Source organism: Polypterus senegalus, chromosome 1 (assembly GCF_016835505.1).
Source record: "Polypterus senegalus isolate Bchr_013 chromosome 1, ASM1683550v1, whole genome shotgun sequence".
NCBI classification, from domain to species: domain Eukaryota; kingdom Metazoa; phylum Chordata; class Cladistia; order Polypteriformes; family Polypteridae; genus Polypterus; species Polypterus senegalus.
Window position 1 is genome coordinate 198,226,311 of NC_053154.1, and position 21,932 is coordinate 198,248,242.

General features: G+C 36.9%; 1 protein-coding gene across 1 annotated transcript in view; it reads right to left on the reverse strand.

The window, feature by feature from the left end:
- Positions 1-3,372: 3,372 nt before the first annotated feature.
- LOC120537559 (rho guanine nucleotide exchange factor 19) overlaps positions 3,373-21,932 on the reverse strand; it is a 30,567-nt gene continuing 12,007 nt past the window's right edge. Inside the window, exons 2-7 of the mRNA XM_039766591.1 lie at positions 13,907-13,996; positions 13,307-13,458; positions 12,280-12,444; positions 12,095-12,168; positions 6,862-6,966; positions 3,373-3,584 (exon numbers count right to left, since the gene is read on the reverse strand). Of these exons, the coding sequence (XP_039622525.1) occupies positions 3,391-3,584; positions 6,862-6,966; positions 12,095-12,168; positions 12,280-12,444; positions 13,307-13,458; positions 13,907-13,996 (780 nt within the window). The 3' untranslated portion in view covers positions 3,373-3,390. The remainder of the gene's footprint in view (positions 3,585-6,861; positions 6,967-12,094; positions 12,169-12,279; positions 12,445-13,306; positions 13,459-13,906; positions 13,997-21,932) is intronic.

Here is a 21,932-nt window from a genome sequence, read left to right on the forward strand (position 1 = left end):
AAAAAGGCGTTCTTCCATAAATTACATTTTTTTTAACCTTTGGCAGTTTACTGTTCTCCTTTGTACCATTTCAGTTTATTCACTGTAGTTAACTCTTTGAGGGCTGAATATTTTCTCCAAAAATCAGTTTCTGAAAAGCAACGGTTTCACACAGAAATCAACATAAAACATCTGTTGCTGCATGCTGTGGCTGCCAGTTTGCGAAGAATGTGCAGCGGGTTTGCTGCCAGGCTGTCTTTGCATGGCTGGGGCAGCGGCAGCAGCAGCAGCGGTCATGGTCGCAGTGCATTGCAATGTGGTTTCTACCTCTTATTGTTAAGTGGCAGTTCTACCTGGTTAACATTGTCAGTACCATGATTAGCTGGGGACCAATCAGCTGAAGCTGGAACCTCACATTTGTTTTCGATCACTTGTATCAAAATCAGAGTCTGACAAGTCATAGTCCAGTTCAGAGATAATAGGCAAAATGTTGTCTGCGGAGCATTTCGCTTTACGCATTCGCTTTGATCTCTCACCAGATGTCAGTACCATTTTTGCCATTGTTTGCGCCTTGCTACTCATGAAAGCACAGGAACACTCGGTCAGACCAATGAATCCAACGTTCCTTCAGACAACGAGAGTCCAACTAAAACAGGTGGTTTTGTCACAGTTTACAGTTTATAACCTTTCTTCTTTTTGACAAAAGTCGATATCAGCCCTGAAAGAGTTAAACTACTTAAATTTTTAATAAAACTGGACAAACAGGGGTATTCTAGAGTTTTGAAAAGTAGTTAATATATATTTTTTCTTTTAAATACATATACACACACACACATACACTCACCTAAAGGATTATTAGGAACACCATACTAATATGGTGTTTGACCCCCTTCAGAACTGCCTTAATTCTATGTGGCATTGATTCAACAAGGTGCTGAAAGCATTCTTTAGAAATGTTGGCCCATATTGATAGGATAGCATCTTGCAGTTGATGGAGATTTGTGGGATGCACATCCAGGGCACGAAGCTCCTGTTCCACCACATCCCAAAGATGCTCTATTGGGTTGAGATCTGGTGACTGTGGGGGCCATTTTAGTACAGTGAACTCATTGTCATGTTCAAGAAACCAATTTGAAATGATTTGAGCTTTGTGACATGGTGCATTATCCTGCTGGAAGTAGCCATCAGAGGATGGGTACATGGTGGTCATGAAGGGATGGACATGGTCAGAAACAATGCTCAGGTAGCCCGTGGCATTTAAACGATGCCCAATTGGCACTAAGGGGCCTAAAGTGTGCCAAGAAAACATCCCCCACACCATTACACCACCACCACCAGCCTGCACAGTAGTAACAAGGCATGATGGATCCATGTTCTCATTCTGTTTACGCCAAATTCTGACTCTACCATTTGAATGCCTCAACAGAAATTGAGACTCATCAGACCAGGCAACATTTTTCCAGTCTTCAACTGTCCAATTTTGGTGAGCTCGTGCAAATTGTAGCCTCTTTTTCCTATTTGTAGTGGAGATGAGTGGTACCCGGTGGGGTCTTCTGCTGTTGTAGCCCATCCACCTCAAGGTTGTGCGTGTTGTGGCTTCACAAATGCTTTGCTGCATACCTCGGTTGTAATGAGTGGTTATTTCAGTCAAAGTTGCTCTTCTATCAGCTTGAATCAGTCGGCCCATTCTCCTCTGACCTCTAGCATCAACAAGGCATTTTCGCCCACAGGACTGCCGCATACTGGATGTGTTTTCCCTTTTCATACCATTCTTTGTAAACCCTAGAAATGGTTGTGCGTGAAAATCCCAGTAACTGAGCAGATTGTGAAATACTCAGACCGCCCGTCTGGCACCAACAACCATGCCACGCTCAGAATTGCTTAAATCACCTTTCTTTCCCATTCTGACATTCAGTTTGGAGTTCAGGAGATTGTCTTGACCAGGACCACACCCCTAAATGCATTGAAGCAACTGCCATGTGATTGGTTGATTAGATAATTTCATTAATGAGAAATTGAACAGGTGTTCCTAATAATCCTTTAGGTGAGTGTATATATATATATATATATATATATATATATATATATATATATATATATATATATATACACACACACATATACAGGTATACACATACAGTATATGCCTGTGGTAGTATCAGTGGAGATACTAGGTTATTAGAGCAAATAAAACTGGTAGGTACTGTTCCTGGAAACCATGCCATTCTATTTGGATTGGGCAATTCATTTTAATGCAAATACAGAGACAGTTTTGAAAGCTTAAATTGTGTGCACAAATGCCTCAGAAGTAAAAAGTTCGACTCTATCACAATATTTTCCCTTTACATCCATCCATTATCCAACCAACTTAATAAATATAGTGTAGTATGTGTAGTATTCAGACCCCTACACAATTTTCAGATTTTGTTGGGTTGCAGCCTTTTGCTGAAATTTTATCATTTTTTTCCAGCCTCAAGAACACATTTGGTACTCCAGAATGATTAAGCATAAACAGGATTTTAGGACTTTATTAAAAGTGAAAAACTGAAATATCACATTGACACTAGTATTCAGACCCTTTGCTGTAACACTTCAAATTTGTCTCAAGTGCATCCAGTCTAATTCAACTGATTATCATTGAGATGTCTGTACACTTTATTTGGAGTTCACCTGTGGTCAACTCAATTGACACCATATGATTAGGAAGAGACACACACGTCTATAGAAGGTCCCATAGTTGACAACTGCCTGCAGAGCTTAGAGACAGGATCTGTGTCAGGGTACAGATCTGGGGAAGACTGCAAACACATTTTTGCTGCATTGAAGGCTCCCAATAGCACACTGACCTCTTAAATGGAATAGGTCTGGAATAACCATGACTCCTCCAAAGGCTGCCTGCCTAGTCAAACTGAGCAATCAGCAGAGGAGAACTGTAATCACTGCCAAAGTTGCAGAGTAAATGGTCTTAATAATTGTTCCAATGTGATATTTCAGTTTTTTATTTATAATAAATTTGAAGCAATCTGTAAAGTATTATTTTTGCTTTCTCATTCTGGGATATTGTGTATTGCTTGAGGATGGAAAAACATTAAATGATTTTATCATAAGACTAACATAACAACATGTGTAAAGAATGAAGTACTCTGAATATTTTCTGAAGGCACTGTACATGTGTGTGTGTGTATATATATATATATATATATATATATATATATATATATATATATATATATATATATATACACACACACATACACACACATACATACATACATACACAAAACACCTATCGTATATGTAATACTATGATACAATCACACATTGTATGTAGAGTAAGTAAAAGGGTGTTCCATACACTACATTAAATCAGCAGTTTGCAATTGACGTGTTGAGTATTACTGTCGTGAAGTTTTATTTAAAACAGGTAGAAACAAAACGCTCCCGTGAGCTGTTACGTAGATTCAGCAGTTTGCTTGCAGTTTGTAGAACATGGTAACGCTGCCTTAGATGTCTCCGCTGCACATGCTCATTGGTGATTTCCTTGACATAGCTGTGAGGGAACCAGCCTCTCTCCCCATCCACTAACCTTCTGCCTTCCAACCAACCTGCAGAAATAGTAAGAGAAGTCTCAAAGAAGTCTTAAACTTTTGGAAAAGCTAGATCATAATTTAATACTATTCATGAAGTATATTTCTTTAAACATGTTTATAAGATAATCTTTTGAATTGTATATGTTTTCCATTTTAAGACTATATACATAGTTCTTTAATGGTAAGGGAAAAGAATTGGGCAATGAAAGTCTGACACTGTATTGATGAAAAGCTGATGTAGAGAAAGCAACTGAAAAAGTGGAGATGCTCTACAGAGTGGCAGAAAGTGAAGGCAGATGACAACAAGGTCATCTATAAAGGAAGCAATGCGTAATGCTGTAAAAAAAACAGTTGAAAGTGCTCAAGAAGCAAGGAAGCAGAAGTTTACAAATGAGCTTAAGGATGAGGAAAGGAGAAGGAATGTGTTCAGGATTTCGAAGCAGATGGCATTAGAAAGACAGGATATAGTAAGTGTCAATTACTGGAAAAATGCTGAAGGCAACATTCTGATTGATAGCCAAAGATTGTACATGATTTTATTACGAGAAAACAGAAGAACGAAAAAGTAGTAGAAAAAAGAATCAGGGGTCAAATGCCATTTGGTTTCAGGCCTGAGAAGGGACCAGCAGATGTAAACTTTGCTGACAGGCAGATGCAAATAGCATTAAGCTAAGGGGATGAAGAGTCATTATGCATTTACACATCTGGAGATGGTACAGTATTCGACAGGGTACCAAAAAGAAGTGCTGGGGTGGGTGTTGAGAAAGTTTGGTGTGGATGAAATTTTAGCATCTGTAAAGAGGACAATTATGATATTATGTGCATTTCATACATATAATTTTACTTAGTACATGTTTTTTGAGTATATAATTGCATTTCTATATTCCTTGTTATATCTGAACTTGTTTTAACAAAGTAAAATTTTTATTAATGTCTTTTTTTTGTTTAGTTAGACTTTGAGTAGTGTCACATGAATGTGCCTGTTGCATTGCTGACATCACAAAAGTGTCACTATAAATATGGCAACAGTTACAACACTTGTTATAAGTTTTCAAGGTTTCTCTCAATTGAGAGGCATCTTATGAGAATTTGGACATGTAAGGGCACTTTGAACTTTAAGTGCCTGTTTTTCCATTGTTGGGGCCTGCTGAGACCTAAAAAACTGCCTTTGAGCTTGAAGGCAGGCTGTCTGGGGTGAAGCCTGATTTTGGGTTCCAGCAAGATGAGTACTGGTGTGGGTTTTATATATTGTGGCCTGGACCCCATTCTGCCACTTGGTGTGCAGTAAAGCACAATAACTACCTACAGCATTCTGCAAGGTATGTGCATACCCCATGTCTTCTTCCTAACTTTCATCTACATTTTCCATCTAAGCTGGATGGAAGTGCACAGAGTGCATGCTTTGGGAGTCAGATAGTGTGAAATTATGTGCATTTGTATAATTTAACTCGGTTCATGTTTTTTTGGGTCTACGATTACATTTTCATAGTCATTTTGTTCTATTTCAACTTGTTCTGAACAAGTATTTGTTAAAATATTGCATTTTTCAGGTCAAAGTTATTACTTCACATATATATGCATTTGCCATTTGAAATTGTGTTGTAAAGTTAAGCAATTTCTATTAATAAAAAAAATACCTTCTGTTTTTTAAGTTAAGACAGTGATTACACACACATTGTAAAAATGTATACGTGTAACTTTTGAACAAACACCACCAATATTATGAGATTTAGCCATTTCAAAAGACCACCTCTCGAAAGACCAAATCACAGTAAACTTTTTGTGCCACCTGTTTGGTGTTGGTTTGATTTACATCCATATTTATGTGAGAACTCAGACAAGTGAACAGAATAAGGATCATTACCACAAGAAAAATAGTATTAGGAAAATGTGATAAAATGGTTATTTCCTTTGTAAATTGGCAGTGTGGGCAAGATATTTTTTTAAATTTATAGAAAATGTTTAAATTTTGAACAGAATTTCATGTGGCAAATACATATATACCATGTTTGTAAGGAAATAAGTTTAACTTGAAAAATACCAAACTTATCCTTTAACATTGTTCTTTTTTTGTTGATGTGATGGTAAGAGTAGTGCCATATGATCATGCCTGTTGCACTGTTAATGTCACAGGAAGCAGCACCAGTCACAACCTTTGCTATCCCTTCAGTAGATACACATTACTATTCTTTACAACTCTTGGTAAACAATAGTTTCAAATAAAGTAGGCCCTAGTGATAGGTTTTTGAAATTGCTTTTTGTTTTATTCTGGTTTTGGCCTTTGGTTTTGTTTGAATGATTTCTTCTCCTACTTGGTTTTGACCTCTGACCATCCTCGACTATAAACTATTTGTTTTTCTCATCTTCTGGTCTTGTTTTGCTTGCATTAATTTTAGGAGGTTACATGTTTCATAAAATTAATTTATTAGGAAGTTTAAAGAACTGCCAGGAGAGAAGGGATAGTAAAAAATTCCGAGGTGAAGGTGACTTTGCTTTAAAGATTTGTTTCAAATCCACTGTTTTTCGGGATAGTGTTGGAGATGGAGACTAGAGATGTGCGTGAAGGAGTTTTGGCTTTATGGAGTATAAGGCAGAAGGGTGAAGAGTTTCAACAAGATGGAAGTGGAGGAGGTTGAGAGGGAAGATGTGACTGAAAGTGGGTGCAAGTGAAAGGAGAAGAATAGGTTTCACCCCAAAGGAAAGCACAGAACAATGACAAATAAACTTGTGAAGAAAATGGAGGCTGAAAAGTGCCCAACTGGTGTAAACTCATAAAATGTCCATTCATCATGGTCATCACTGGTTTATCTGCAGAACAGATTTCTTTATTTGTTTTATTGCTATTGCAAAATAAGTCTTACTATTACCAAAATCCACATAAAACCTTTACTGGGAAATGTTTTTTAAATGCATAAAAAATGCATTCCCTTAACTAAAATCAGAGTAGTGCAGTGGTTAGTACTGCTGCCTCACTTCTTCAGACCTGTATTTAAATGCTGGCTCAGTTACAGTATCGGTGGAGTTTTAACTGGGAACTCTCTTTGTTTGTCCCAAACACATGCATGCTAGGTGAACTGGTGACTACAAATTGTCATTGCAGGAGTAGGAGAGTGTGAGAGTGTGTGTGTGTGTGTGTGTGTGTGTGTGTGTGTGTGCACGCACAGCAATGGACTGGAGCCCTGTCCATGTTTGCTTCGTAACTTGAGTCCAATGCTACCAAATCCAAGGATCAGAAATTGATTAAGTGTGTGCAGAAACTGATGGATAAATAAATTCACAAATCTGTACATACCATCAGATGTTTTCTGAATTACATTAAGAATGTCATCAGGGTCTAAACTCAGTTCTCCAGGCTGCTGGGCTGCATAGGCAACTGTGCACTGAACCTGTGGACAGTCTGAAAGAAAATAAATTATTAAAATATCTGGCAGCATATCATCTTACCAGTATTAAAAATATACTTTTTTATTTTTAAATGAGGACAATGTGGTACATCACGTTTTCTGTTTTGGTATGCTTGGTTCATCAGTTATTTATGGACTTGGGTACTTAAAGGCTGCATAATTAATATTATTAAAATTAAATTTGGTTTGGGAAACAAGGAATTCTAACTCTGTCATCCATTTATAATAAGTGTTTCATGCAATAGAGAGCTCCTAAAAAAACTTATCTTTGAATTTGTTCTGTTATATAGATTTATTTAATCACAAAAGAATCTACCTTTCCTGGATCTCTATGCTAAGCTTTTTTAAATTCTTGTTCCACTGGTTATGCACAATCTTCCAGGGTTTCTGTGGTAGCATAACAACTTGATCAGGCTTTATATGTTCAAATCTAAAGTAGTACATAATATTTTGCAAAAATATTCAGACCAATTATTTAATTTTACTGAATAACAAATCCTACACTGACATTGTGGTCCCTGTGATGTTTTCATTTCAAAGCACTGAAACTCAGTTTTTTTTATAATGTGACATTATTTTGGGTAAAAAAAATATGCTTATTTTCGGGCTACTCCACTGAGGTTACCATTTACATGACCTACCCCTTTCCATTCACAGATTATGTCTAGCATCTCCAAGATTCCATTTCATTTTAATGTATAATATCATAATCTCAAAGAATGCAAAAGTCACTTAAGCGTTTAGGATGTAAAGTGTAATATATCAAATATTTCTGTGCTCAGCTAGAAGCACAGTGATCACCACCACCTAAAGAACTCTGTTATGCCTTATCACAGGAGCAGCTTATAAAGGGATAAAAGTAAGGTGGAAAGGATTCAAAGCTTGTCTGCCTCTATTATACAGTGTTGGATTGCTTTTAGAGAAGTTGGATAAACTTTTACATCTCATGGTGTGTCAAGGTGAGTTCAGGGACTGTGGAGAATCAGCTTAAATGTCTGATTTCAGAAACAATTTTAATTCTGGTTGGGTTCAAATTAATTAGATCTGACACAGTGGAAAAGGTAGGAAGCAGACTTGAGGTTTATGTGAATAAGGGTAAAAAAAATGAACACATTATACTTAAAACTAAAATATTTATCCAGACAATACAATACTGACTGAATACATTCACATTATTGCCAGGTCAGATAATTTATATCATCCTGATTAATCTGTTTTAACTCAGAAACAGAAACCATTCACTCTGTTACTAACATACTAATGAATGAATTATTTAACCAGGGGAACATCAGAACAAACTAACTTCTATTAGCAGATTCCATTTGAGGATGCAACTGTTCAAATGATAATGCCTAATGTTTAAACTGGTGGCATAACTGCGAAAGTCAGACTGTCATAATGCCACCTACAATCCTTTTATTGATAGCAACAGTTTTCTTATTATCCAAATCAGAGGTTTGTGTGTGTGTGTGTGTTTTTTTTTTTGGGCTTAATAATATTTATATTTTTCTTTTCTTGTAACTAAACATTTCACTACAATTTGCACTGTGTGTATAATTGTATGTGACAACAGATTTTTAACGAACTAGAAATACCAGAACTCATGGTGTCATGTGCAAATGAGCTGGATAAACTTTATTCAAGATTTTGGAGGGTGTTAAAGTTAAGATCTCCATAAAACAGGAACACAAAAAACAGAAAAATCTACAGGCCCATATGGCTTTTAAAAATAATTTTATTTATTACCAAACACGAAAAACAAAAGAGTTCAAAGAAAAAAAAAACAGTATATATTCTTCAGAGATCTAACCCAAGGGACCATTATGATATTTAACATAAAATTCTACTACTGGGTTGTGTATACAGGTATATGCACTACTATGCAGAATAAATTAAATAATAAAACTCCTTGCAAAAGTTTGGATAGACATGAACAGGAAATCCTGCACTAAATCTTTCCTCGATGTTATTTGTTACTGCTAATATTAATCACCACCAACTAAATTGATGTACAGTGATTTAACACGTTACCAGTGCAGTTGGTCAGTTGAATGCTGAAATGTTGCTCTCAACAGCACCCTTAAAAGCCAATCATATATTGCATCTATATAGTTTAAGCGGTGGCTCCAAACCATGTGTATTTTTTAGAATAATGTATTTCTAGATAATATGCAACAGTGCTATGAAAGCAGGACCTTTCAATTATATTAGGTGAAAATGAGTCTTACATCTTAATCTGTATAAAGCACAGTCTTACTAAAGTCAAAATTGAACATCCCACACATCTCTCTTGACTTAGACTATCCAAACTTCATCCATGATAAACCCCTAGTTGACATGTTATGAGGTACCTGTTTCACTGGGTCACCTGTTTTGGGAAATTGTAGTGCTGGGACATTATTGGAATAAAACAATTCCATATTTATCAGAATGTCCTGGATTTACCATAATCTTTAACCCTCCAACAGCTCTGTTTACGGTAATATACAATAGGACATTGCTACATAATGAACAATCTGTTGTAATAACTTACACAACACTGTTAGCGCGCCATTTGATCTTTCTTAACTCATGGAATCTTAACACATTTACCTTGATATAATGGAAAAAATAGAAAAAAAACTTAATTTACTCTATGAGGAATGGCTGGAATTTATCAATGTTGTCCACAAATAACTAAACAGGAAGAATCATTAAATCTTTTTCTTTCTGTACTGTCCCACTGTGAGTGGGTAATCAGATCTGATTTGAGTAAGATGTAGCACTGTGTGTCTTACCGATTTGTAATTTATTTATTGCAATGAAATAATTTAAATAAAAATATTTCCTAGCTTTTTAATGTGCCTGAGAATTCCACGAAGGAAACGATAACTATTGCTGGGTATAGGGCTTGGTCTATTGCTGGGTATGGGCTTGGTCTATTAAGCTAGTTATTAAATATGTATTAAAAAAAAAAAAAAAACTAAAATGCTTGTCATATTGCCACCTCAGCCCTCATCAAGATGAGAATATAATAATTAAAGCACCCAATATCCAAACAGAGCTAATCTAATGTAGTAAAACTTAGCAAGGGCACCTAGTTTGAAATTTATTTCTTGAATTTCTGAATTTGTTAATCCTACTTTACACTACAGAAAGCAGTTTATGTATATTTTGTGGTCAGGCACAATGTTTTCAGGATCCTTGGCACAACGGCAAAGCTCACTTTCCAGAATTAAAGCTAAGTACAAAAATGCAATAACAAGTTAAATTAAATTAACATTGTAGTAAATAATTAAAACAAAACTCTTAAACACCATCATAAGCAGGAGTTAACACTTAACTTATTAATACTCTGTAATGTAAGGCAGAGTCCTACATACTAGACCTTTGGATCCCTGATCAACTTATTTCTAGCAGACTGATGAGTTTCACTGGTTTGAACTGTTTGCACTCAAATTTCTTTCCCCAGTTAGTAAATTGCTGGATTAACAAAAATGCGTTTGTGGTGATGTGACAATGTTTAAAGTGGTTTCTATGACTTCCTGAAGCCAAGGAAATTTATAATTTAAAAGTTTTATTTAGGATCTGGCACAATCATCATTTTTTTCATTCTGGACATTAAGTTACAGGGTGGATACCCATGCAAACCAAAAGAGAAGTTAGTATGTTATTATGTGGTCTTCTAAAAATATAATGAATCCTCCATGAAAAACTAGCAATTGCAGATATACATTATCAAGGGTTGCTTAAAAAAATTTAAAAAACCCTAGCCAAAGACTTTATATAAAAAAAAAAAACACACAGATGAATTCAGACAAGCAACAGTGCTCTCAATAGGAAGTACTGTATATTTAGGATAATTTGTACAAATACATTTGTAAACATTCCCTACTAACTTCTTTTCACTAAATCTTGAGCAAATTTGTTCTCCTCTTTAGCAAAATGCTCCCATCCTGTACTCCTGTATCATTTTGTTCCTGTTGGTTTTATTAACACTGGATTACTCTGCCAGCAGCTCAAATTCTTTCCTCATTATCTATGATCTTCCAGTTATTCCACAAGGTTAAATCCACTGTATGCATGTTACTATAAAGCAAAACAATCTTGAGAATATTGAGAAAGTATGTTTTGTAGCTTACCATACCAGTCTTGCTACAAGGTTCCTCCTCTTTGAAAAGATTAATAAAATAATCAGAGCAAATAGAATTTTACTCTCTTGTCTATTTTATGTCGGTGAATATTCTTTCCTTTCTGCTTCTCTTGACTACTTCCCTTGGTGGATCTTTGCTAAGAATGCTTTTAAAGAAACACAGGAACTTTGATATACCATATTAATCTACAAGGGTAAGTTGTCTTTTCACATGACCTTTGGGGGGCAGAGTACAGGGTCAAACATTACAGAGTTATCAGAAGAAAAAGATAACTTCTGGCCTAAGGTAGACCTAAATGGCATGAAAACACATTCTACAATAAATACACACTAAAGCCAAGAAAGGACTCATCAGCTAACTTGATGTGGATGTCTTAGTGATGCCGTAAGAAACTAGAGTACCCAAAAAATCCATTTGAATATAGGGAGATTGTGCAAATTCTACGCAAACAATAACCAGCTGAGAAAATGATACTAGATCCTTGGACTTAAAATGTAATGTCACTAAACACTACAGTATGCATTTTTATATAGTAAACTACTTTGAAAGCATCATGGTATAATGATCTGTAGCATGGAAAAAATAGTTTCAAGTGGTTTATTTTCACATGGTTAATATGGTTAATATGAATTTTGCATGGAGTTGCTTATGCCACTTGTGTATGCAACAGTCAGAACAAAGAGAAAAGTGTAGATCGCCATGATGAGTGAAAAATACAGGAATATTACGCAAAAAAGATAATGCTAGAATAAAGTTAACCAAAAAATTTATACAAAATGTCTCCACGATACTGGTGTTGCCTCAAAACACAAAAAAATTACAGCATATTGAAGTGCTGCTGCTGGATGAAAATATTACAGTGTGTCAAGCATCAGAGCTATAAACATCTGGCTTTTATTAAAATTTGCAAACTTAGTAAAGTTATACAACCAAAAATGGTCTGGGTATCATACACTTAGTTTAATACTAATTATGCAAAATTACTAACCCCATTCTTCATACACCTCAATTCCGTCACTCTTTCTGGGGCTCAAAGCCTCAATCCAATTATTCTTCTCAACTCTAAAATATGAACAGAGATCATCAGAAAGCATACAGACAGCACAACTGCAGACATTCAACGTGCTAAATCCACAGTTTTGGGAATCAACAGACAAGCGTGCATATACTTACTCAGTGCCAGCTTTCAGCAGACGTTGGGAGGTCACATTGCGATGGTTTTTCAACAACACAAGCAGAAAGGTGTTCTCCTTGTCTGTATTTAAATCATCCTCTGCACTATCATCGATTTCAATGAGAGACCTATGGGCATGATCAAGAGCCACAAAACGGTCCACACTGGGAGAGAGGGGAATAAAAAAAATAAATGAATAAAGTTGCAGTATACTCAGCTTTAATTTTAGTAATAACCTTTACCACCACACACCTAAGGTGTATCACCCTTTTTAATATAATTCAAGGTAAATTACATCAATATCAATGGATGCCTGTACATTATTTTTCCCCATTCAGTATTTGTACTGATTCTCCAGTTGCGTGTTAGCCTCTGCATTTCATGCCATAGTGTTTTTGTTTCTCTCTTTTATAATTGTTTCATTTTTCCTATAATTTTACACTTTACTAAACTGTTGTCTGATTCATGCTTGATCTTTGCTTTAGACTTTTTAATTACTGCTTCTTTTACTCAGTTTTGTGTCTTATCTGTGCACTGACCTCCTTTCCTTCCTGTTATGTTTCTAGTGCTTTTAGCTGTCCTTCTAAAATTATCAACTTTGTCTTTAAAAGAACTGTCATCTCGTAAAACTGCCACAGTTCTGTGTGACCACATAAATCCAATGCCCAAGCTGGAGATAGAGTCTGACACAGTGAAGATCCAAACTGATACTGTGAATAAAATAAATACCAATTAAATACTGAACCAGTGAAAGGGCTTTGCTGAAAAATACATGAATAGTTTCAGCAGAATGAACTATGGGTGTTTGTGAAGTAAATGCCTTTAGCAATTTGGAGGCATATCTTAAAGAACAAAGGTGGATATGAGGCATAACATGGTCATGGCATAACATAAAATTGTTATTGAAATCTGTTCAAGGTTTAAAGCTTTAACTAAATTACAAACATTCCAAGTTTGCATAGTGCCTTTGTTTCAACTGAACATTCTATGTTGATAAACAATTTTTGGTGAAAATGAAATACTCACCCTTTGCGAATGGTGACTAGCAATAAGTCATTAAAGAGAAACAAATAGACAGGAGAGTTCTTTTTCTGTCCAAAAATATTTTCTTTGTCTGTACGTTCAATCACTTCACCCTGCTTGACCAGCCAACGAGATGATGAGACCAGCGGTAGCCCCTGACAAATTTAGGAAAGATGTATCATACAAATTTGTTAGTCATGGATAGACAGTATATAGCCTATATACCTATATAGCCTATATAGCCCTGCCAATGTTGATCAAGCACAATGTTGTTCAATGGCTGCAGTCTGTAAGTGCTGAGAATCCACTAATTTCTATTATTAACGACTTTGATAATGGAGAAGCAAATACAGAAAATAAACCTAAAACACTGTATATAAGTGTATTGCAGTTATGCATGTGTGCACTAACCTAAACAGATGGAATTGGATTTATAAAACTCATAACCTCAGATTAAAAGAACCTCCCTATTACATTAGCCTATTACCTCTAATCCTACCAACCTATGACCAATATGATTAAAAAGAATTAACTATTAAATACTGAACATATGGTGTTATAATACCTTGTTTTCTGTGGGTTATGCATTATTCTGCGGCTCACCTTGCATGCAAATTCTATCTTGTTAGCAATATGAACAAGTTCTTCCATCTGCTTCATTCTTCCAACTTCTCTGTTGCAATCTTCAACAATCTAGGAAATACAGATTCTGTGGTAATGAAGTTATCTGGTGTTCACTAGTATGTTTTTCATCATCTTATAGATGCGGTTCAGTTAATTATTACATATTCCCACTCTGAGAAACAAAAAACTGATTATAATTATTATTTGAACTCAGCTGTTTCATTGAGAACATACAGGGTCTGTGTGAATACAAAACAGAACACAGGGCGGTATATTACCAGTCTACAGCTATTTATCAATTTCCTAAACACAATTCATCCAATTTATGGTTGAAAGGACCCATTGCTTTGTCTGGATACATGCATGAAGGTATAACCCCGGAAAGAGGTGATACTATCATTATTTACGAATAGTTAATAGAAACAAGACTGCCACTAAGCATCTTAGAACAATTTCAGTATATTTGATTATGCAAAAACATTTTGTTAATGTTAGTGCATGTATAAAATATATGTGCATGTATGAAATTATATACTGCTAAATGAACACACTGATAAACAGGTGATCTTTGAATTTAGAGCTTTAATCAGATAACATTAAACAACTGCATCTCTAACTAAAAAGTATCCATTATGATAGCCCAGTAATCAATCTCCAAATATGGGAAGATGTATTTTTTATTTTTTTAAGAAAACATTTTAGAACAAATCCTATATTTTTTATTTAGATTGATTTTATAAGTAACATGACAATGAATGAATTCCAACAAAGCAAGGAGGCATATAATGAAACTAGAAGAGATAGTGAGAGAGTACCTTAAATTGACTTCTTTTGAAAAAAGTCATTTCATTTTACCACAATTGCTTAATTAAGGACATTGATAATAAATGTCTGCCAAATTCCAAAAAGGTTTTGAAAGATACTTCATAACTAGTTTTAAACTTTTTTGTAATTTTAAGTAATCTGTTTGGCAATTTTCATAAAACATTGCATGTGTGCTACTGTTGGTGCAACTTAAGATATAAGCTATATGGGTTAAAAGGGAGAAGGATTGTATTAGGAAAATTAAAAACCAGTGCCAGTACAAGGGCTACAATTCTCTTCAGGCAGCAGAAGGCACCTCTGTCAATTTATATATTATATATATATATTATATATATATATTTTATATATTAAATATATTTTAATTCTTTTCATTTTATTACTATTTAATTTAATATTGTTTCTTTGTATCAGTATACTGCTGCTGGATTATGTAAATTTCCCCTTGGGATTAATAAAGTATCTATCTATCTATATATACACACACATACATACATACACACACATATATACACACAAATACATATATACAGTATATATATACATACATACACACACACATATATATACATACACATACATATCTACATATATACACACACAGCTATTTCGTATCAGTGCAATACGCTGTTTGTTAAAACGGTTGACTCCCGCTCTTACGTGCAATAACAAATCAAATCATTCAGTTGTCTTTGCTCATATGTCATTTTAGAGCTGGACGCCTGGCATCTTTTTGGCCACAAGTTCGTTTCTGTTTGGTGTGAGGTTCTGTGTTGTGGAGATTCTCAGGATGGATTGCAGGTGCTCATCAGTGAGGCGACTCCTGTGTGCTGTTTTGTTAGTCTTTATCACTGAGAAGAGCTTCTCACACAGATATGTGCTACCAAACATGCACAAGGTTCGAGCCGCATGTAGACGGACTTTTTTTGTTCTTCAAAGTCACCAAAGCGCCGTGCAAACTCAGTGCGCAATAACTCTAGCTTCGCAATAACTTGCAGCATCATAAGGTAGACTTGATTAACGCGTAAGTGTTGGCAAGGCAGCTGAAGCGCTGCATTATGGGATCTGTAGTTTATTGTGTTACCAGCGCTTCATATACCCGGCCATTAATAACAATAATACAGTATATAAAATGATCTCGCGGGCCGGATATAATTCCACGCCGGGCCGGATGTGGCCCGTGGCCCTTGAGTTTGACACATATGGACTAAATAGAACTTGAAAAGATATATTTTTTCAAATGTGATCGCGCAATTCAGATAGAGTTGACGCACACTACAGCCTGCATGCCTCAATGAGTCATCCTCCCCTCGCTCTTACTTTTTTACCGTTCATCTAATGAATACACTGAGTATGGCTTTACCAAAACAATCATTGATGGCAATAAAGTATCCATTATTCGAGTATGTAGATCGGGATATATATATATACATATATATATATACCCGCGATCGCAGCGAGAAGTAGTGTGTTAAAAAGCTAGAAAAGAAAAGGGAACATTTTAAAAATAACGTAACATGACTGTCAATATACAGTATTTGTTTTGTGAGTGTTACTGAGTGTTGCTGTCATCAAAGATTTGATTATCATTATTTCTTTCAATCAGGTTCGTATTTGTAGGATGTGTTGTGTTCAAGTTACATTCCGTGTTTGTCAATCGTTGTAAAGATGACAGGTTTCATTCATCGATTCGTTTCTTACTGCATCAATAAACAGCTCGTCTTCTTCTTTATCTGAGACCTGACATACTGCATGCACGGGTTTTTTTTACACTGTCTTCCTTTAGCGGGACATTGACTTTTTCCAACGTGTGCTTTGTTTCCGCAGTAGCTGGATTTATGAATATGCTTGTAAGTATCAGACGCTTCATATTTTTTGCTGCCTTTTCAATTGTGTAATTCGGTTTTTGTTCAGCACTCTTTGGAACTGTTGCTTTTTATCTGTGCACTGCGTCAGTTCACGTGAGCCACTCGGTGTACATGCATCGAAGTTTCCCAGCTGTGCTGGTGCCATCTCGTGCTATGTCCATGGCTGTATTTAATGTTACCTTAGTCCTGGCACTTAAAACTTTCTCTCGCAGTTTCGCTGAGTTTGTGTCAAACACCACCCTGACCATCTCATCTTCCTCTCCATAAGCACAGTCCTTCACCCGTGAATATTTACCCGTGGCAGTTTGCTACTGGATTGCCGCTGACGGATGGCCTTATATGGGCAGGCACTAAATTACAAACGCCAGCGTCAGCCTGTCTATGAACTTAATTTAAAGTGTAGGTTTACATCGTGCTTTGTTTCCGAAGTAGCAGAACTCATGAATATGGTTGTATATGTCACTCGCTCGCTTCTTATTGTTTCGCTGCCTTCTCAATTATATAATGCATGTTTTCTTCAGCGCTTTTTTGAGGTCTTCCTGGTTTTCTATGTACTGCGTGATTACGTGGGAGGCGTGATGATGTCACACGAAACTCCGCCCACGGCGTTGAAGCTCATCTCCATTACAGTAAATGGAGAAAAACTGCTTCCAGTTATGACCATTACGCGTAGAATTTCGATATAAAACCTGCCCAACTTTTGTAAGGAAGCTGTAGGGAATGAACCTGCCAAATTTCAGCCTTATATATATATATATACACACACACTAATAAAAGGCAAAGCCCTCACTGACTGACTGACTCACTGACTCCCATGTAGAAACTTGAAATTTGGCAGGCATATTCCTTACACCTTACTTACAAAAGTTAAGCAGGTTTCATTTCAAAATTCTACACGTAACGGTCATAACGGTCGACAACGTCCGCCATGATGAACTTTCTTATTTATGGCCCCATCTTCGCGAAATTTGGTAGGCGGCTTCCCTGCGCTAACCGAAACCGATGTACTTACTTATTTCGATGGTATGACGCCACTGTCGGCCGCCATATTGAACTTTCCAACATCACCAATTTTCCGACTTCCCGTGTAGATAGAAGGCTGACCCCATCTTCACGAAATTTGGTAGGTGGCTTCCCTGAGCTAACCGAAACCAATGTATGTACTTATTTCGGTGGTATGACGCCATTGTCAGCCGCCATATTGAACTTTCCAATGTCACTAATTCTCCAACTTCCCGTGTAGATAGAATGCTGAAATTTGGCAGGCTCATTCCTTACAGCTTACTTACAAAAGTTAAGCAGGTTTCATTTCGAAATTCTACGCGTAATGGTCATAACGGTCAACAACGTCCACCATGTTGAACACTCTTATTTATGACCCCATCTTCTCGAAATTTGGTAGGCGGCTTCCCTGCAATAACCGAAACCAATGTACGTACTTATTTCGGTGGTATGATGCCACTGTCGGCCGCCATATTGAACTTTTCAACAGTCTTTGTTACTTATGGGCCTATCTTCAAGAAATTTGGTACACGGGTTCCCAACGCTAACTGAATCCTATTTACGTACATATATACGTCCATAGCCTGCAGCAATGCCTCCCACGTTGTTGGCTGCCTGCCTATATAAGACCATCCGTCGCTACAGTCTGTACATTCCCTTCCTTGCTTCGCCACGGGATTCACGTCTCCCTACTGATAACTACAGCCTTTTTGTTTAATCCACGGCTTCTCCACTGTTTTGTTTGTTTGTTTATTACAATTATAGTTATTGTATAGGTATTTTAGACTTACTTTACATTGCTCAGGTACCCATTTCCTTTATCATTCCAACCCCCATTACCATGTCTATCGAGGTGATCACTATCGATCAAAGAACTGTCACTTACCGAGTGGTTTCCATGCCCGGAGATGCCACCTACCTTTTCTATTCTCTTTGTTACATATTGCACGGCCATATCAGGCTCACTCTTGATATCCCGAAGAACATTGTGTCTTATGTATTGAATGACTGGGACAGGTTCAAGGTGTGGAGTGATACAAGTGGTACAAGAGATAATTATACTACACAGGAGCACTATAAGAGTGAAATGCTTAAGCTGTTCACCTATGGTTCTGCATGCGAGTTGATGGCTGCCGCTGAATTGTTCGGTTGTCGCTTTCAAGTGTACCGAAATGGCCAAATATTTTACACCTTCCGACAACCGCCAATGCCTCTTAAACATCTTAGATTCACAGGTGACGATTTCAGTAGTGGACACTTTGATGTTTATGAATGTTTAAACTCTCAAAAGCTGGATGTGATTTTATCAATGAAACTGGTTGTGTGCTTACGTTTGACAGATGCCGAATGTCACTTCAACACAACAAATCCTGCAAATACTGTCGTAATTGAAACAAACCATGAAACTCAAACCGATTATGACAGCAGCAATCCAAGCTGTGAGATTTGAGACAAGATAACTGTTCACACAGCCTACTGTAAGTTGCATGCTCAAGAGTAAGCTCAGCGCACAGCTTGGTCATGTTACAACCGGAGGGCCAAACTGACAACATGGTATACAAAGAGATCCTTAACAAATAATTATTGGCATATTTTCCCTCAGTTTAAAAAGGTTTAATTCTCTTCTTAATAAAAATTTCAATGCAGTACTTCGCTGCTGCGAAGCGCGGGTATTTTGCTAGTTAAATTATAAATTAAAAAATGTCAAGAACTCATGTCCCGCAAGACGAGACTTTGTGCCCAAAGATTTAACCACGCCCGGGGCCAGAAATAAAAGACAAAGAATAGGACAGCTGCTGTACAGGCTTTTAAATGTTCAAAGAGCCGTGTGAGATGCAGATCATGAGGCATGGCAGCAGCAGCAGCTGATTGAGCAAAGAGGAGGGTTAAAAAAAAAAATTTGTTTCCCATTGTATCACCATTTAAGAAGTGTTTTCGGAGGAGCAACCGTGTCTCCTTGGGGTGCATTCAGCCCCCCTCTTCACAATGCGAGCAGCAGAGACACAAAGTGGCTTGCGCCTAGCGCAGGCAACCAAAGCAAGCAGGGGGGATCCCCCTAGTAATCTATAACAAGAGAGCTTGTTCAAAACAAGAACAATGTTGTTGTTGTATTGAATAAAACAAACACTGGACAATCTCAGCCATTGCTTCATTCTATTAAATAAAATTGTTTGTATATTTAAGCCTTCACATCTGTGACTGCCAGGCTGGTAGAAACAGCTAACAGAGCAGAATCCTGAGAAACTGATGAGAAAACAGAAACCCTCAGAGCTCTTCTTTTATCACTTCCACCATATATCCTGCACTTGAATAATTTTCCACACTAGAAAAATTCTGCAATTGCATTATCAATTGCAAACTGATCTTCATACACAAAGAGTGTTTTTCCCGATGATTACATCTGTATAGAGCATATTTGAAACTGCAGTTACATATTTGTGACTACAACCTCAATAAAATCTGTTCTTACACCCAATGCTTAGCATTGTTGCTACAACTGTTCAAAAACCCCTTAACCCAATGTTTTTTTTTAAATATAACTAATTAATTTTTTCACTATGAATTATAGCTTTAGGTGAATGTTTCCACAACAACAGTAGATGTACACCATATATTTAGAGCTGACTGTCAAGCCATTCAAAGTCATCCTCTCTCTTCTACAGTGCAGCTGACAGACAACTTCCCTAAGTCTCTGGTAGGCTAGTAACAGCCAGAGTTCTGTACTCCATCTTCAAACACAACACAAATCTTCAAAATATCAGTAGTGATCTGAGAATAGGATTACCTTGTTATTCAACCAGTTTCTGCCTACATGGTCTGGTGATGTCAGCATTAGTTAAGATTAATTTTTTGGTTTAAATGCAAATAGCAGCAAAATAAAATGATGTAAATGCCCTTTTAATGTGGCAGACAAATGATTCAGGAAATTCTTAAAAATTAAAAACAAAGTGTGAATCCATAATCTGACACACTCCTATTTTGCTAAAACGCTTAAATTTAGCAGGATGGTACATCTAGGGCACTAGATATAGGCCAAGAAAGAACATTTCGTGAAGTAAAGTAAAATGACACAATAGTAGTCATTGTTTTATGTTTATCGACAGACAAGGCTGCAATTAAAACTGGTATTAAAAATGATCAGCAGTAAGGTAAGTCGTCTACTCCTATAGTTATTCTTCCTAGGTCAAATTGCCTTTCATTACGATATTTTCCTCAAGTATAGGGAAGCCACTGATCAAGGACTGAGTCTGGTAGCAACCAGAGCTTGCTATATTTTAATATTGTTATATTTAATGCTTATACAGTGCATCCGGAAAGTATTCACAGCGCATCACTTTTTCCACATTTTGTTATGTTACAGCCTTATTCCAAAATGGATTAAATTCATTTTTTTCCTCAGAATTCTACACACAACACCCCATAATAACAACGTGAAAAAAGTTTACATGAGATTTTTGCCAATTTATTAAAAATAAAAAAACTGAGAAAGCACATATACATAAGTATTCACAGCCTTTGCCATGAAGCTCAAAATTGAGCTCAGGTGCATCCTGTTTCCCCTGATCATCCTTGAGATGTTTCTGCAGCTTAATTGGAGTCCACCTGTGGTAAATTCAGTTGATTGAATATGATTTGGAAAGGCACACACCTGTCTATATAAGGTCTCACAGTTGACAGTTCATGTCAGAGCACAAACCAAGCATGAAGTCAAAGGAACTGTCTGTAGACCTCCGAGACAGGATTGTCTCAAGGCACAAATCTGGGGAAGGTTACAGAAAAATTTCTGCTGCTTTGAAGGTCCTAATGAGCACAGTGGCCGCCATCATCCGTAAGTGGAAGAAGTTCGAAACCACCAGGACTCTTCCCCTTAGCTGGCCAGCCATCTAAACTGAGCGATCGGGGGAGAAGGGCCTTAGTCAGGGAGGTGACCAAGAACCCAATGGTCACTCTGTCAGAGCTCCAGAGGTCCTCTGTGGAGAGAGGAGAACCTTCCAGAAGGACAACCATATTTGCAGCAATCCACCAATCAGGCCTGTATGGTAGAGTGGCCAGACGGAAGCCACTCCTTAGTAAAAGGCACATGGCAGCCCGCCTGGAGTTTGCCAAAAGGCACCTGAAGGACTCTCAGACCATGAGAAACAAAATTCTCTAGTCTGATGAGACAAAGATTTAACTATTTGGTGTGAATGCTAGGCGTCATGTTTGGAGGAAACTAGACACCGCTCATCACCAGGCCAATACCATCCCTACAGTGAAGCATGGTGGTGGCAGCATCATGCTGTGGGGATATTTTTCAGTGGCAGGAACTGGGA